Raw genomic sequence first — 15961 nt, forward strand, 5'->3', positions numbered from 1 at the left:
GCCACACTCTGTGGAACCCTCTCCCTTAACCCCTGCTTCAGTCATCTGCCCCATTACTGGACTCAAAACCCTTCTCAATACCCATCTTTCTGACTGGATAGCACAATGGTTCGCATTGCAGCCTCATAGTGCCAGGGACCTGGGTTCGATTCCCAGCTCAGATCATAGTTTGTGCGGAGTCTGCATCTTCTCCTTCCTGTCTGTATGGGTTTCCTCCGGGTGCTCCAGTTTCCTTCCACAGTCCAAAAGACGTGCTGGTTAGTTGCATTGGTCATGCTAAATTCTCCCTCAGCGCACTCAAACAAGCACTGGAGTGTGGCAACTCAGGAATTTTCACAGTAACCTCATTGCAGTGTTAATGTAAGCCAACTTGTGACACAAATAGATAAACTTTCGGCCACGCTGTCTCCTACCATGACTGGACAGCCATTTTTTAATCTATTTTCTTATGATACTTTGGAACAATTGTTCCCTTGCAAGCTGGCCACCACATAAAAGCAAGCTGTCGTTCCTTGAGCCTCTCACAGGTGTTTGTCTTTGAAAAATAAGATACTTATACAAAAAAGGGGCAAGTAGGATATGTGAATTCAGTTTGACTCTCATCCTGTGATTGTTTTTGCATTGAGGTACAGATTAGAAGTGCCCTAATTGTCATAACGATTGTTTCCTATGTGTGTATGTGCACAAAATTTGGACATTTGGGCAGGAACTTTGTAACTGTCGATGCTGGCAGGGCCTCCTGGCCCCACCAGCAACACACCCTGCTATGGGCTTCCCTCAGTTGTGGGGTGGATTCCAACTGACTGCGACAGGACCATAAGATCCCACCGCTGTGAACGGTGTGCTGCCTCTCACCGCTGAGAGGGGAGACTGTCCTCTAATTCTAATCATTTTCAAAAATTTTTGTCTTTATGGACCCCATGAAGACCAGGTAATGATTTTCGTCTGCAGCATGCATAGAACATTCGTAAATGAAGTAATTAACCACCATCTCCGAACTGTACCTACCCAATCATTTTGGTTGTGCTTCTCAGCATGAATGCCTCATTCCAAGTAACTGCAGCAAGGGAGAGTTTGAGCCTATTGCTTAGTGGGTTCATGCTACATTCCAAGATTGTGGAAAGTCTTGCCTTCCTACAGAGAAACAATCTTCTGCTTTACCTAAACATAAGAACATAAGAAATAGGAGCAGGAGTAGGTCATCTAGCCCTTCGAGCCTGCCCCGCCATTCAATAAGATCATGGCTGATCTGTCGTGGCTCAGTTCCACATTCCCGCCCTCTCCCCATAACCCTTAATCCCCTCGCTTATCAAAAACCCATCAACCCTCGTCTTAAAAATATTTAGCGATGCAGCCTCCACCACCTCAACGGGCAGAGAATTCCAGAGATTCACCACCCTTTGAGTGAAGAAGTTCCTCCTCAACTCCGTTCTAAACCGCCCCCCCTTTATCTTGAGGCTGTGCCCCCTAGTCCTACTGTCCTTTCTGAGCGGGAAGAGTCTCTCCACCTCGATCCTATCCATCCCATTCATCATCTTATACGTCTCAATGAGATCTCCCCTCATTCTTCTAAACTCTAACGAGTACAAGCCTAGTTTATTCAGCCTCTCCTCATAGCTCAACCCCCTCAACTCCGGTATCAGCCTAGTAAACCTCCTCTGCACTCCCTCCAAGGCCAAAATATCCTTGCGTAAGTACGGCGCCCAAAACTGCACACAGTACTCCAGCTGCGGCCTCACCAATGCCCTATACAGCTGCAGCAAGACCTCCCTACTTTTATATTCAATCCCCCTCGCTATGAAGGCCAGCATCCCATTAGCCTTCCTGACCACCTGCTGCACCTGCAGGCTGGGATTTTGCGACTCATGCACAAGGACCCCGAGGTCCCTCTGCACCGTCGCCTGCTGCAGTTTTTCGCCCCGTAAGAAATAGTCCTTCCTACCATTATTCCTACCAAAGTGGACCACCTCGCACTTGCCAACATTAAATTCCGTTTGCCATTTCTTGGCCCATTCGCCCAGCCTATCTAGATCCTTCTGCAGACTCTCCACACCCTCCGCGCAATTTGCTGTTCCCCCAATCTTGGTGTCATCAGCAAATTTTGACACCATACACTCGGTTCCCTCCTCCAGATCATCTATATAAATGGTAAAAAGCTGAGGCCCCAGCACCGACCCCTGGGGCACTCCACTAGTCACCAACCGCCAATCCGAATAGCACCCATTAACCCCCACTCTCTGCCTCCTATTTGACAACCAATCCTCTATCCACGTTAACACCCTACCCCCAACTCCATGCCCCCTGATCTTCTGCAATAACCTCATGTGAGGTACCTTGTCAAACGCCTTCTGAAAATCAAGAAAGACCACATCCACCGGCTCTCCTCTATCCACCGCCCTAGACACATCCTCATAGAACTCCAATAAATTTGTCAGACACGACTTCCCCTTAATGAAACCGTGCTGCGTCTGCTCTATCAAGCAATTCCCCTCAAGATGCCTCGCTATTTCCTCCTTGATGACAGATTCTAACATTTTACCTACAACAGACATTAAACTAACCGGCGTATAATTCCCCGCCTTTTGCCTGGCACCCTTCTTAAACAACGGCGTAACATTAGCAGCTTTCCAATCTTCCGGCACTTTCCCGGAATCCAGCGACGTCTGGAAAATAACCACCAAGGCATCCACTATAACCTCCGCCATTTCTTTCAGAACCCTCGGATGCATTCCATCCGGTCCTGGGGACTTGTCCACAATCAGTCCCTCCAGTCTGTCGAGCACCGCCTCTCTAGTAACAGTAATGTCATCGAGACCCTCCAGTCCTACCACCTTTCCATCGCTAACACCCGGCAAATTATTCACGTCTTCCTCCGTGAAGACCGAAACAAAAAAGTTATTCAAGACCTCAGCCATTTCCCCATCCCCTACCACTAAGACCCCCCTCTCATCCTCTAAGGGTCCAACATTCACCCTAGCCAGCCTCTTCCTTTTTATATATTTATAAAAACTCTTGCTATCCTTTTTTATATTAAGCGCTAGCCCAGCTTCATAGTTTCTCCTACCCTTCTTTATCAACTTCTTTGTCAATCTTTGTTGACATTTAAACCTCTCCCAATCCTCTTCTCGCCCACTACTCTTAGCTACTGTAAATGCCTCCGCTTTTAATTTAACACTTTCCTTCACCTCCTTCGTTATCCACGGCTTATTACCTCTCCTCCTACGGTCCTTTTTAACCATCGGAATAAATTTCTGCTGAGCACCAAGAAAGATCTCCTCAAAGATCCTCCACTGCTCCTCAGCAGACCTACCTTCCAACACGCTCCCCCAGTCAACATTCGCCAATTCTTCTCTCATCCTACCGTACTCCCCTCTGTTCAAACAAAGGACGCGTGTCCGGGAACCCACTTTCTCCTCCTCCATCTGCACCAGAAACTCCACCATACAATGATCGCTCTCCCCAAGAGGATCCTTCACCGCAAGGTCCCTAATTCTACCCGCCTCATTACATAACACCAAATCCAAGATAGCTCGCTCCCTCGTCGGCTCCAACACACACTGTTCCAGGAAACTATCCCGGCAGCATTCCAAGAACTCCTCCTCAAGCCCACCGCGTCCAACATGGGTCGACCAATCAATATGTAGATTGAAATCTCCCATAATTATGGCCGTCCCATTCCTGCACGCCTCACTTATTTGCGCGTTAACAGCCCGCCCCACCTCCAGATCATTATTCAGGGGCCTATAGACGACCCCCACCAGCGTCTTCCTCCCTTTGCTGTTCCTAATCTCCACCCACAACGATTCCACGTTCTGCTCTTTGGTTCCTATATCATCCCTTGCTACCACCCTGATGCTATCCTTAATCAGCAGAGCTACGCCCCCCACTTTTTCCTCTCGCCTATCCTTCCTAAACACTTGATACCCCTGGACATTCAGCTCCCAGTCCCTGTCACCTTGCAGCCACGTCTCTGTAATGGCCACCAGATCATATCCATTTGTGTCGATCTGCGCCACCAGCTCATCCACTTTATTCCGAATGCTTCATGCATTCAGATAAAGTGCCTTCATCCCAGCCTTCACCTGGACCCTATTTGCCAGAACACCACCAACCATACTCACGCCCCCTACTCCCTTTATTATTGGGACATCCTCGGCCTCTTCCCTTACCTGTACCGTCTCCTTAACTTTAGACCCCGTAATGTCACCTACCCTCACATCCTCCCCCCCCCATATAGTTTAAAGCCCTGTTTACAGTCCTATTTACACGATTCGCCAGGACTCTGGTCCCAGCACGGTTCAGACCAACCCCATCCCGCCCGAACAGGTCCCACCTACCCCAATACTGATGCCAATGCCCCATAAATTCAAACCCATCCCTCCCACACCAATCCCTGAGCCACCCATTCACTTCCTTAATCTTATCAACCTTACACCCGTCTGCACTCGGTTCAGGCAGTAGCCCAGAGATAACCACCTTACCTTGTCGGTTCTACTTTTTAATTCCATTCCCAGCTTTTCATACTCCCTCCCCAGATCCTCAGTTCGCATTTTGCCTACGCCGTTGGCACCCACATGTACCACAACAACCGGATTCTCACCCTCCCATTCCAGGTTCCTCTGCAGCCCAGATGTGACATCCCGGACCCGAGCACCAGGCAGACAACACACCCTTCTGTGCACTTTGTCATTGTGACAAAGGACAGCGTCAATACCCTTCACCCCACTATCCCCAATTACTACTACGTTCCTTTTCACCTTCTCTTTGCCTATGTCCTGCTGCATCACTGTACTGTTTGCAGTTTGCTCACCAACCTCACCTCCCTCGTTCTCGTCCAGACTGGAAGCAAGAACCTCAAACCTGTTATGCAGATTGAGAGGCTGAGGCATCCGCTCCCCACCCCCCTTCCTCCGCTCCCCACCCTCCTTCCTCCGCTCCCCACCCTCCTTCCTCCGCTCCCCACCCTCCTTCCATTGATTGGAAGAACTCAAGGTGTTCCGCTGCCAGAGTCTTAACACTGCTCAGTTAGACAAACACAACATTAGAAGAGAGACAAACATCCAGCTTTCAATCAAACAGAACTGTGTTCATCTACACTTTCTACTTTCTAGTGTAAGCCCTTCCCATTGGGTGAGGGATAATACACACGGAAGTGGACTTCCAGCAATCAATCACAAAGTACCCTTTCAGGGAGTGATATAATTGGCAGGAAGCTGCGTGAGGGCCCCTCATGTTGAATGGAACAGAAATCAGATTGTCCACTTAAGGTAGATTAAGTTCTTCATTTTCAACTTGATCATTAAATTCTGGGCAGTTGTTACCTTTTCCCTAATTCCGTTAAAGAGGCTGCTTTTATTTCGCTGCAAGATTGACGTTTAGCACCCTAACCATTTCCTGAGATCTCATTGCGCTTATTTGAGTGTAGTTATGCACATTTCCTCCAGCAACACATGCCACAGTTGATTGTCCCTACACTGCAATACTCCTTCAGAGAAATGGGCCTGAATTCTCCCATCACGCCCGCCACTGGAATTCTAGCAGGTGGAGTGGGGAGGGGTGGTATTGTGAGGACATAAGAACATAAGAAATAGGAGCAGGAGTAGGCCATCTAGCCCTTCGACCCTGCCCCGCCATTCAACAAGATCGTGGCTGATCTGAAGTGGATCAGTTCCACTTTCCCGCTTTCTCCCCATAACCCTTAATTCCCTTGTCTATCAGAAACCTATCTACCCGTGACTTAAATATATAAAGATCCGTTGAAGTTGGGCAGGAATCTCCAGTTTCCAAGCGAGCGTGGCAGAGATTCCTGCCCATAAAGGTGTTCCCGGTGTACTTGAGAAAGTTGTTTACAGGTGTAAAAAAAAATGCGACTAGTAAAGAAAGACCTGAACATTACCTAACTATACATTAAAAAAATCACATTTTACTTTTCTCGTCTCAGGTTTACTATATTAACTTCACTGACTTTGCCAGCCACGAGGTGCTTGTGGACGATAAGCCTTTCTTGCAGTGCACCCGCAGTATCGAGAACCGCAAGTCAAAGTTCAACACCTGCTACACGGCAGGCGTCTGCCTGCTCAAGGCGAGGCAGAAGATTGCCATCAAGATGACGTACGAAGATACGGTCGTCAACATGAGCAAACACACCACTTTCTTTGGAGCGGTGAGACTAGGCGAGTCTCCATAGGATTGGGCCCTGTGGGACTGCACGTTTTACAGGGAGATTTTTTTAAGAAGGTACCCTGAAAGAGATCATGCAGGAATGAAATTGAAGTGCAGCGTTTAGGCGGAGGGGTGAAGAGTTCAAGATTCCCGGGATTTCGGAAAGAAATTTCTTTCATTTATGCAAATCGAGTAGATTCCTGTTTCCCTGTCGTGTACTTGTGTGGACAAACGTGATTTGGTGTTGAATTGCATTTGGAAATCACCAGGACTTGCACAGCCTCATAAAAAACTCTTTGTCATTCTGCTTCTCCTGATGTGTTGACACCTCCACTGCATTCCTGATGAGTTGATTTCCCCAGTTACTTGTCCCCCAGTCGGCTGGAATAATTCAATTCATTCTGCTCATTGTGCAACATCCATGTTGATTTCATGCTGGACATTCGACTGGTGCTGATGGGATCTGTTGCTGCTTGTGTCTTTTGTCCCTACAAGCGTAAAGGACGGAGGACACATGTAAGGGAGGAAAGTGAGATATCTCTCATGGATGAAAGGAGAAATGCAACAAGAGTCCCACCCTCTGATCAGCATCTGTTCTTTGACTAGAAATACGGGAGAACTGGTTCAATACATTTCACTTAAAAACAGAGAAAACTCATTAAAACGCTGCTTGAATGAAGACAGGAACTGGTTATTGGAGTTCTATTAAAGTTTGGCATGTACATTATGGAATACCCTACTGCTTGCATTTTTTGCACCTTTTATATAAGCATGCTTTATTGCAAGGGATTTCACTTTGAAGAGTGCTAATTCAAAGAAAAGTTAGACCCTGATGAAAGACATCTTGGAAGGAAGCATTGACCTGGTGTAAGTATGTACAGCAAAGCTTTCTGTACAAACACAGGAGCCAAAGCTGCAAATTGCATCAAAATATACGGGGGAAGATTTTCAGCTTACTGCTTGGAAACATAAGCTGCGATGTTTCCATCATGGGCAACCCAGCAGTACTGGTTTAATGTTTTGACAGCAAGCTGAAATTCCTCCCCCGTCTGTGAGTTTACTCATGTATCTAAGCTACCATTATAACTATGCTGTGACTTCCTTTGCAGCCATGAGAGGGAAGGAGTCTGCGTACACAGTGGATTTTTGGGATCCCTGAAAGGTTTTCATGATGTAAATAACACATTGCTTTTTGTCGTATCGCAAAGGAAAGAGTGGTTTATCAAATGTTTTCTTGCTGATGGGTGGAAAATTGCCTGAGTTCTGTTATTCTGAATGATTTGATTTGATTTATTACTGTCACATGTAGTAGTCTACAGTGAAAAGTATTGTTTCTTGCATGCTATACAGACAAAGCATACCAATCATAGAGAAAGAAAGGAGAGGGTGCAGAACGTAGTGTTACAGTCACAGCAGGAGTGTAGAGAAAGATCAACTTACTGAGTCCATTCAAAACTCTGACGGCAGCAGGGAAGAAGCTGTTCTTGAGTCAGTGAGCACATGTCCTCAAGACTTTTCTATCTTTTTCCCGACAGAAGAAGGTGGAAGAGAGAATGTTCGAGGTGCGTTTTGTCCTTAATTATGTTGGCTGCTTTTCTGAGGCAGCAGGAAGTGTAGACAGTGTCAATGGAAGAGAGGTTCATTTAAGTGATGGACTGGGTTTCGTTCACAACCCTTTGTAGTTTCTTGTGGTCTTAGACAGAGCGGGAGCCATACCAAGCTGTGATACAACCAGAAAGAATGCTTTCTATGGTGCGTCTGTTAAAGTTGGTGAGAGCTGTAGCAGACGTACCAAATTTCCTTAGTCCTCTGAGAAAGTAGGGGTGTTGGTGGACTTTCTGGATGGCGCGTCTTTCCAAGAAATAGGGCGCTGAGGTCAGTTTGTGGCCACAGAACAGTTCAATACGGTGATCCAGATTTTGCCATCAGCAAAGTGAAGGAACTGTGCTCACCTCTGACTTTGGGGTGGGGGGGGTGGGGTAAGCAGCCCACAAAACTTTAGCCGGTTCTGCAGAGCAGTTTACCTCTATTCCAACATCTCTTTGAATTTGGCACCTCCTAGAGGGCGTTCTGTGGCATTCAGGAGCAGGGCAGGCAGGGCGATCGGCCAATCAGATTGATAAATTGTGCAGGGGTCAAAGCAGGAAGTGAAAAGCACCGTGGTACAGAAAGAAAAACAAAGATTGCTCGTACACAGGGGATTAAGGAAGAAACTTAAATATCAGAACACAAACATTTATTTTAAAACTTAATACTTATTTTAAAACTCTGCGATTTTTAAACATTCTTCTGAAGGAGTTGGGTTCCAGTTGTAAATTGCAAACAGTTGGAACTTCATCACGAATGGTTTCTCATTGATTCCATCTGCAAAAAAAAAGCTGCAGCAGGTTGCCCTGAAGAGGACAGAAGTTGCCACGAGGTTACACCATCGTGATAGCCTCGCCATCATTATTGCTGCACATTGCAGGTCAGTATCAGTCAGGCCAGGCAAACACCAAAAATGCGGAAAGATCTCAATGGGTCAGGCATCCCTGTCACAAGAACACAAACTCTGAGAACCTTTGCACTGCAGCTACGTGGGTTTTGTAGAATGGAATAGAACCACACATTGAGGAAAGAGGTCATTTGGCCCATCAAGTCTGCACCAACCCTTATCCCCTGTTAGCCCCACGTATTTACTCCGTGAATCCCTCCAACCTACAAATCTTTGGACACTACTGGACACTGAGGCACGACCTAACCTGCACTTCCATGGACTGTAGGAGGAAACCCAAGGGAAACCCACGCAGACATGGGGAGAAGGTACAAACTCCACACTGACGGCCAGTCAAGACCAGAATTGAACCCAGATCCCTGGTGCTGTGAAGCAGCAACACTAACTACTGTGCCACCCAGTAATAATAAGTATGATTAATAAATAATTTGTCAACATGATCATATTCTTTCCAATTTTTGTTTTACTGCTTTTTACACTAATCCCGTCAATCGCAGAGCCCATAAACTGCAATAGATCAGCACGCTTTCTCCCAGAGCCTGGGGTTGAACCCAGTCTGGATTAATGAGAATGTGTGGACTTTTAAGTTAAATGAATTTTGACCACGTTTTTTTGCAAGAGAACGCATCAAAACTAACTATAAATTCAGAGCTAAGTTGACCGTGTCTTTGAGAGAGAGAGAGCCTGTGAAGGCAGTTAATGTGAAGATAATAACACTGAAGTAATAAAATTCCTAAGGTCACACTTAAAGAGTGCATTCTTGGAAGAAGTGAAAAACTCATCTCCAGCAATTCCTGACCAGTGCTGTCCGAGTCAAAAAATGGTCACATTTCCCGTGGAAGGACATCTAAGGTGTAAAAATTCTCAAATTCCTGTTTCCTTTCAAATATTTTTTATGATTTATTTCCTCCAATTTTAGCCGAAACTAAAAGTCTGTGATGTTGTGCCCAGGTTACCGCACAAGTAACCACCAATTCACACTCAGCAACATTTCAACGGAATTATTGGCATTGTTTGTAAGAGCGGTTTGGGATCTTTTAAATTATTGGCTGTAAATCAACTTGCACATTAAAGTTCTATCGTAGCTTTGTGTTCACTTAGGGAAAGGCTTAATTCTTGCCTATCGTTTAAAAAAAAACAGACTTCAGAAAATGATGACAGTGAATTAAAGTGCTGTGTAAGTCACCACTGTCTCACAAACATGTGTTTGGAAAGAACATGAAACACATTCTGTCACTTTGCCTTTAACTTGTTGAAGAGTTGCATTACTGGAGTAGAACTGAGAACTAGATTTGAGATCATTTTCACATCGTCATCGTAGAACCCTAGAGTGCAGAAAGAGGCCCTTCGAGTCTGCACTGAACACAATCCTACCCTCATATTATACTCACTAATCCCTCTAACCTACGCATCCCTGGACACTAAGGGGCAATTTCTTAGCATGGCCAATCAATCTAACCCGCACATCTTTGGACTGTGGGAGGAAACCAGAGCACCGGGAGGAAACCCGCACAGACACGAGGAGGATGTGCAAACTCCACACAAACAGTGACCCTGGAGCTGTGAAGCAGCAGTGCTAACCACTGTGCTACCGTGCCACCCATGTGTTGGAGCACTGAAATTTGCCAATCTGTTGCACTTTTGAATACGCAAACTATTATTTTAGAATCCCTACAGTGCAGAAGGAGACCATTCAGCCCATCAAGCTTGCACCGACAACAATCCCACTCAGGCGCTCTCCCCATAACCCCATATATTTACCCTGCTAATCCCTTTACACTTAGAGAGACAATTTACCATGGCCAATCAACCTAACTCGCACATCTGTGGATTATGGGAGAAAACGGGAGCACGTTTGGGGCATGTTTATAGCATCAATGAAAAGTCTTTTGCATTCCTTATATCCTGGGGCGTGACTCTCTGATCTTGTCTGTTCTAATCCCGCCACGGCGAGACGATGGAATTTAAATTTGGGAATTAAGAATCTATTGATGACCGTGAAACCGTTGCCGATTGTTGGAAAAACCGATCTGGTTCATTAATATCCTTAAGGGAAGGAAATCTGCCATCCTCCCCTGGCCTGGCATGTAAGGCGAATAGGGATGGGCAATAAGTGCTGGCCAGTCAGCGATGCCCATGTTCCATGAATGAAAAAAAAATTGGTTTCTAATCTCGTAATCACAAAATGATGAGACTTATGCTTTCCTCTGACGGAAAATAGTTTTTCAATCCCTTCGTGAGCCTTCCCACAAGGAATAAACTGATATATTTGGTGATTAAATAGCAAGAACTTCTTGCATGTTATGATTATTTCTTAGATAAATAATCTTTCCAGATGCCCACCATGAAACTTGTCAAATTAACCAACCAGGCTGCATATTGAAACCCAGGCTGCAGCTAGTTGAAGCTTTACTTGGGGAGTGCTATCCTGGACTGGGGAAGGAAAATGAAGACCCAGCCTGGGCTTCCACACCTCACAAACACAGGTCAATGTATCAGTGGGTTCTGTTCAGTAGTTCATAGAATCCCTACAGCGCAGAAGGAGGCCATTCAGCCCATCAGGCCTGTACCGACAGCAATCCCACCTAGACCCCATTCCCATAACCCCACATATTTCCCTGCTTATCTCCCTGACACTAAGGGCCAATGAACCTAACCACGCATCTTTGGAATGTGGGAAGAAACCGGAGCACCCGAAGGAAGCCCATTCTGACACGGGGGTGAACGTGTTACCTGAGGCCGGAATTGAACCTGGATCTCTAGCGCTATGAGTGCAAACCACTGTGCCACCATTGTCCTGTATTCTCACAGACAGAAGCATTTGGTCAAAGAATTGACAACACCAGACCTTGGGAGAGAAAGAAAAACGATAGATTTTGAGTACTAAAGCTGTGTAAGACACTGATTAGCAAGTTGACATATATTCCGAGTGATAATGGCCTTTCAAGCACTCCCCTCACAGCAGTGCGCCTTGCTTGATACAAAATTTATTCTACTCTCCTGCATCTCCTGAATGAAGATTCTATTTTCCCATCCTATGGCTCAAAATATGCTTGTGAAATCATTAATGTGCATTGTAAACAGGATCCGCAATGAAACACAGCATTATCATGAGCAGTAGGAAACTACTCTTCAACCCTTGTGAATTCTCTTGATCTGACTCATCTGTAGCTTTGGTTTCTTTCTCTTCTCCCCTCCTCGAGGCAGTGATTCATGCTGGGTAAAGCTCTAAGACCCTGGAAGTTAATAGTGGGAAAGATGCAGGGGGAAACATAACTAAGGTGAAATAAAAATGGAAAATTCTAAAAATACTCTGTCAGTCTGGCAACATCTCCGGGGGAAAGAAACTGAGTTTGGACAGTGACAACTGTTCATCAGAACTGGGAGATCTTAGCGGGAGAATGATTTTTAAGCAAGGCAAAGAAAGAAGGAAGGAAGAACAGAAGGGATGGTCTGTGACAGTTTGGAGGACAGGAGGCATTAAATCATAGAATCCCTACAGTGCAAAAAGGAAGCCTTTGGCCCATTGAGCCTGCACTGACAACAATCCCAGCCAGACCCTATCCCAGTAACCTCCCCTTCCCCCGGCATTTACCCTGCTAATCCCCTTGACACCAAGGGGTAATTTAGCACGGCCAGTCGAACTAACCCGCGCGTCTTTCGGTCTATAGGAGGAAACAGGAGCACCTGAAGGAAACCCACACAGACACAGGGAGAACATGCAGACGCCACACAGACAATGACCCAAGCTGGGAATCGAACCCAGGTCTCAGATGCTGTGAGGCAAAAGGAGGTGACAATGGGATAGGTAGATAAACAAGCAATGTGCCTCGAAAGGGGTAAGTGGAGAAAATAAAATCACCACCAGCATCTGTTGTGTAAAAGTGATGGGTAAGCACAGGTTATGATCTGGAATTATTGAGCATTTTTTTCAAGGCAGCTATTGGCAATGATTGAGCTTTTCTCCTTAAGGTACATCTTTTGTTTTCTCTGTACTTTTAAGAAGATGATTATTTCACTTTTGCCTTGATGTGTAGTTGACAAAGTGTTTCCATAAGAGCAGGATTCAAGCATGATGCATGCTGGTATTTGGTCTTCTGTGCCATCACTGGGATATGGCAGATGCCATCAACTCTACCTTCTTGTATCCATGCACGTGCGTTTTCCAGCAGAAGTCCCGGGAGGTAAAAAGTTGATCTCTCTTCTCCTTCCTCACACAAAGCTATGAGAAACTGTAAACACGAATATGCCATTCTGCATCTCAAGCCTCTTCCGCCATTCAGTGGGTTCGCAGCTGATCTGTGACCCGAACTTCATGTATCTGCCTTTGCCCCGTATCCATTAATGTCTTTTGTGAACCAAAAATACCATCAAAGTTTAAATTTTTTAGCAATTGACTTAGCATCAATTACCATTTAGAGAGGAGAATTCCAAACTTCTCCTATCTTTAGTGTGTAAAAATTATTCCAAATTTCACTCTGGAAAAGGTCTGGCTTTAATTTTGGATTATATTCCTGAGTCCTAGACTCTCCAACAAATGCCAGAAGTTTTTTTTTATCTACCCTATTCATTCCTTTAAATGCTTTTAAAACTGAAATCAAATCATTCCTTAGCATTCAAAACACCCAGGGAATACAATCTGAGTTTGTGTGATCTCTTAATTTGTTTCTAGGAATTCAGATATTGTTCTAGGGGCGGGATTTTACAGCCTCGCTCGAGCGAAACCGGAAATTCCTGCCCGAGGTCAGTGGAGGTTTCTACTGTCCGCGCCCCTCGCCCGCTCCAATTCCATGGTGGGCACAGTGATAGAATTCTGATGTAGGCATCTGCACTCCATCCAAAATCTTTCATCCCTGAGTTATGTTGCCCAGAAACACTGAGCAGACCCCATGTGTTCTTGTAATTTGAGTCTGTATTGCTCAAATGGTTAGCACTGCTGCCAGAGATCCAGGCTCAATTGCAGCCTTGGGTGACTGACTGTGTAGAGCTTGCACATTCTCCCCGTGTCTGTGTAGATTTCCTCTGGGTGCTCCAGTTTCTTGCCACACTCCAAAGGTGTGCAGGTTCAGTGGATTAGCCATAATAAATTGCCCCTTATGCCCCAAGATGTGTAGGTTAGGGGGAATTAGTGGGCTAAATATATGGGGTTAGGGGGACAGGGTGGGGAGTAGGCCTGGAGTAAGATGCTCTGTTGAAGTGTTGATGCAGACTCAATGGGTCGAGCGTCCTCCTTCTGCAATGTAGTGATTCTAAGTAGGAGTTTGTCCTCTTTTAGAGACAGTCCTCTAGGTACAGAGGCAAGCATTCCTTTAACCTTAGTAATTATTTGCTTTACCTATTGATGAGATTGTAATGATCTACATACATAATCCACATTTCTCTTTGGACCTCCACTATTTCCAACATTGCAACTTTTAGAAAGTACTCTATTCTGTCTTTTTTAGGTCCACAGTAGATAACTTTACATTTACTGACATTGACATCCATTTGCCATGTTTTTGTCCAGTCATTTTAGGGGGAGTTTTATCAAAATGTCTCTAAGCGTCAGGCTCAGACAGAAAACAGATACGAAGCGATCCAGTTTTCTCTCTATGTTCAAAAAAAAGACTGGGTGTGGCCTGTGCCAACACTCTGGCAGGACAGGGTGAGGCCTCATAGAGTTGGCAAGACCCATTCCACAGAGCTCTTTGTAGGGTATTCTGATCAGAACAGAATTGGTAACCCCCCACCACACCCACCATCCCCCCACACACACACACACAGACACACACACACACACACAGACACACACACACACACACACAGACGCAAAATCATAGCCTGCATTGCCATCCTGCCTCAGTGCCCATGCTCTCCCCTACCACACATAAGTGAACCCCTTTCTTTATGCGGGTCCCTGGCAATACCAGCTTGTGCCAAGGGCAGTGACGAGCCGTGTCCCTCTTCCCCCAGGGCTATACCTACCCCTGTGCCCCTGGATGAATCCTCTCATTTGGCTAAACCTGTAGTGAACCTCGCCAGTGCGAAGTATTCATATTTACGTGAGGAGAAATCATGTGTCTGGGGGCCCATTTATAATATTTAAATTCATTAAAGCCTATGTAAACAAGTTCCCACCACGAGGCTGGCAAGGAAAAGTTGGGAAACACAATTCTGTCTGGATTCTGCACCCATACCAACGATCCCACACGTGGGCTCAAAATTCCCCGCTCCACAATCTTATCAGTATCTCTTTTTAACAATGTTATCCTGCCATCTTCTGCTTTCACTGCTGTTTATTTTGTTTTTGTCTTTGGCAAGCTGGAATGAGTTTCCAACCCATTAGCTAAGCCATTAAGGAAACCTGTTAATAGTTGCAGCCCAATGCAGATCTTTGCTGGACACCACTGGCCATAGCCTGCCAGTTATCCCGACACTTGCTTGCCTGCTGGATTAGGTTAGCAATTTAAGCTTCAAATCTATTGAAGTTCTAATTCCAAACCGATTAAAGCATCTCCCTTACTTCCCTCCTTGGCCCTTGATTAGCAATTCAAGTTCAGGACAAATTTGGGACCTTCCTGACCATCATGACATATCTAGAAGGAAAACTGATCTACTTTTCTGTAGCTTGCTCTACCGTGTATCTCCTTCATGTCCCATGTTAAAGCTTGTCACCAATTTAAACCTATACGTATCTATGCCAATTGAACTTCAATCAACATTTGTTCATGAGAGGGATTTGCAAGCCTTGCAGTTTGAAATTATTGCTGTGTAAAAATGTGAAACACTTCTTTTGGAATGAAATTTTTGTGTCGTCTTCTGAAAAACAGCAGCTCCTCAAATGCCAAGAGATCCACTTTCCCATTGACTGAAGGCTGAGCGTAGTTTCCTTTGCTGCAAGGTTTTCCTTAATCCACAATGTCTTTCTCCCCTCCTGGTAAATTGTGTATTTTATATTAATCAAATGTTGGCGTAACTTTGTCATCCTGCACCTCATTGGCTCTTGCTTTGTTAATTTGGTGTCATTCAAAATATGCTGTAAAAGTAAGAGATACTGATTTTTTTTTAAAAAAACAGACAAATGGGAAATGGCATTCGTTGTCCAGGACATGATGCTGTCCAGGACACCATGCTATCCATGCTTGGAGGTCTAGGTTACAGAGGGCTTATTGCACTCTTGATGTTTTCCAGATCCATTATATTTTAGACCTGTTGTGCTACTGCTTCTGTATTGTATTGTAAATATATTGTTTAAGTAATAATAATGTTATGTTATAATGTTTTCAATTTAGCTGTTCTGGAATGTTAAGCTTTGAGCAAGCAATT

General features: G+C 45.2%; 1 protein-coding gene across 3 annotated transcripts in view; it reads left to right on the forward strand.

The window, feature by feature from the left end:
* Positions 1 to 14397, forward strand: part of eda (ectodysplasin A) — a 253357-nt gene extending 238960 nt beyond the window's left edge. For all 3 annotated transcript variants that reach the window (XM_080187890.1, XM_080187891.1, XM_080187892.1), the window contains exon 8: positions 5942 to 14397. In XM_080187890.1, the coding sequence (XP_080044016.1) occupies positions 5942 to 6187 (246 nt within the window). In that variant the 3' untranslated portion in view covers positions 6188 to 14397. The remainder of the gene's footprint in view (positions 1 to 5941) is intronic.
* The last annotated feature ends 1564 nt before the right edge of the window (positions 14398 to 15961 follow it).

The sequence above is a fragment of the Carcharhinus amblyrhynchos genome, chromosome 4, assembly GCF_965287045.1.
Source record: "Carcharhinus amblyrhynchos chromosome 4, sCarAmb.v2.hapA, whole genome shotgun sequence".
Classification (NCBI taxonomy): Eukaryota; Metazoa; Chordata; class Chondrichthyes; order Carcharhiniformes; family Carcharhinidae; genus Carcharhinus; species Carcharhinus amblyrhynchos.